This window comes from Chenopodium album, chromosome 9, assembly GCF_948465745.1.
Source record: "Chenopodium album chromosome 9, dcCheAlbu1.1, whole genome shotgun sequence".
Lineage (NCBI taxonomy): Eukaryota > Viridiplantae > Streptophyta > Magnoliopsida > Caryophyllales > Amaranthaceae > Chenopodium > Chenopodium album.
In genome coordinates, this window is record NC_137842.1 from 55,394,910 (window position 1) to 55,397,602 (window position 2,693).

General features: G+C 37.1%; 1 protein-coding gene across 1 annotated transcript; it reads right to left on the reverse strand.

Annotated features, from left to right (window-relative positions):
• Positions 1-450: 450 nt before the first annotated feature.
• Positions 451-1,992, reverse strand: LOC145557746 (uncharacterized). Its single transcript, XM_081618916.1, has one exon. It carries the CDS (start codon positions 1,990-1,992, stop codon positions 451-453), a length of 1,542 nt encoding a protein of 513 aa, XP_081475042.1.
• Positions 1,993-2,693: the final 701 nt, after the last annotated feature.

Genomic DNA, 2,693 nt, shown 5'->3' on the forward strand with positions numbered 1-2,693 from the left:
GTGTTGAATTTTGTCCCTTGTATTCTGCCATTCATGCATCGAGTCCCTTTTTTGTTAATGCATATCCCTTTTGGTTTTTAATATGATGATGGGACTCATCTGATAGCTACTTGGGTGGTCTGGATGCTCTATAAACCTTGTCACAGATGTTTTTGTTGAGGTACCAACACTCACTAAAGCTTTGACTGAAAACACACCCATTCTGATGGAAATGATAGGTTCTAAAAAATAAACACAGATACACTTTAACTTGTAAATGTTTGTTTAATCAAAAGATATGAACTTGACTTATTACATGACTGCCAAATAAATGATCCATTTGTATCTACCAAAAGTACACATAACCTACACATAATCTAACTCAAAAAGTTGTTTGAAAAGGAAAAGGTTATGTGTGGTAGTCAAAATTAAGTCCCCTAATACTATCCTTCTAAAAGTGATGCACATGTATCAGTCTGCATCTACTTCCATGTGCCCTTCATCATCTCCTATAATTGTGACTGTGACCAAAAAATGGACTACCTGAGCAATGAGATCCCTGTTTACTTTAAGTAGTTGTGGTAGTAGACCTTGGCTGTCCAAACTTCTCTTCTTCATGTGTGGGGGAGAGAAGTTATTACCACCTTGCTTTTCTAGTATCTTAATCATGCATGATTGAAGTGTGATCCATGTGTACTTGTTTAGTGTAGGATCAAATTCTTGAAAAGCTCTAGAAACTTCCTTGATTAAGTCATCTAGATTCCTTGGAAATGATTGATATTGTAATGATTGAATCACACTAAACAAGCCTAATTCTAAAACATTTGTTTTTGGTGATTGAGCTGGTTGGAAAATGAATTGAATGTTGAACCTATGTGCATGATAAGCTGCTTGAAATTCTTTATCCTTTGGTACTTGATGAGGCCTAGCATTATCCCATTGTATGATGATGTCCTTTGGTAGCTGTTGTGGCCATTTCTCATAGATTGTGGGGATGACATGTGTTAGCAGCATCTCCCTTATGCACTCTTTTGTGACACTTTGTATTGCCTTTGTCTCTAGAGTCCTTACATCTCTGTTCTTGCTTTTCTTTTTGGCTCTTTCATACTTTACAAAAGGAAAAAGACCATATTTCCCATCATGTATCATGTTGTTTTCATCATCAAACAATGGCTTCCCTATCATTCTCATAAACATTGCTTTGATCTTGAACCTCCTTGATTGTTGAGCCATGTATGGATCATCTTCTGTTGGCAGTAGGTAGAAGGTTCTTGTTTCTGGATTAATGTAGAACCATTTCTCATCTAAATGTATCCATTGTTTCATATCAGTGAATGTTGGGTCCCCTACAGCTGGTACAGGATGTATTAGACTTAAAACCCATTTAAGTCTTGACACTTTGTGCTTCTCTGTCAATGCTGGGTGATTTGTGCTTGTGTGTGTTCTCAGCCTGCCTTGCTGCCTTAGCCTATGCAATGTTGTTTTGGGTATTTTCAGTGCAGCAGCATATCTCCTTTCAGTTGTTCTTTTGTACAATAGTACAGAAGTCAGGAACTCAACTGTGTATTCTTTTGCTTTGCGTCCTGTCCTGCCTAATTTTTTTGTATTGACATCAACAACAATACCTTGTGCTAGAGATTGTTTTATTACCTGAAACCATCTTGTTGTTGTAGATTTGTGCACTGAATGTTTTCTTGCCAAATTCGCTAAAAAGCCTCTTGGCAGTGAGTCCCCCTCCATGTGCAACATAATCTCATCAACAATTGCTCTTTTCTGTTCTACTGTCATCTCTCTGGTTGCTCTGACATTGTGTTGTAGCTCTTCTTGGTTTGCATCATCATCTGCATCATAGCCATCTGCATCATTATCTTCATGTTGTTGGTCTTGTTCCTGATCTGAATCTGACGACCATTGATACTCTTCTTGGATGAATTGTTCTTTGTTCAATTCATCTTTCATGAGTTGCTGCTGTTGAATAAACTCATCCATAAGTTCGTCTATGAACTCTGCCATGAGTCGTACCTTCTCTTTTTTTATTTTTCAGGATTGTTTTTTGGTGATGAAGTGGCGACTGGTGGTTTTTGGATGGTCTTCAACGGAGCCTATTCCTGTAATTAATGAAGCTGCATCTACTAATATAGCTTTAGGAATTAGGATTTAACTAATCTAGATTTAGATGGTTGTAATTTGTTAGGGCTGCCTGTATTTTGGATTTACTAAACTAATTTCTGATGTGATCGTACTTGAATTTATCCTCCCCTCCCCTATTCCCCTAAAATTGATCTTTTGAAAATGGGGAATTAAAAGGGAAGCCCTGCTTTTATATAGGGCATTTTGTTTGAATTGAATTGATAAATTTAAATTTTATTGGGGGAAATTGGTAAAAAAATTTGAAATTTGGGGAAAATTTGGGAGGGAAACAAGGTGGGGAAAAAATTTCTCACTACTTTCTTTCACTGCCAGGAAATAAGGGTGGGAATTTCCCACTACTTTCACAAAAGTACAATGGGTTACAAAAGTCAAATAGGGGACCACAACAATTCCCTCCAATTTTATCTCCTAATTACATACCCTTACTTTTTCTAATTCACCCTTAAAAGTTTTGCCTCGGCCTCCGCAAACACCCTCAAAGTTGCTAGTAAAGTGGACCGAATGTAGTATTAAAACTCAAGCTTAATTAATTAAACCCTCATCCCCTTTAATTTTCTCTCTCC

Bases quoted from the DNA above. Each gene is read 5' to 3' on its own strand.
- LOC145557746 (XM_081618916.1), bottom strand. From the start codon at position 1,992: ATGGCAGAGTTCATAGACGAACTTATGGATGAGTTTATTCAACAGCAG.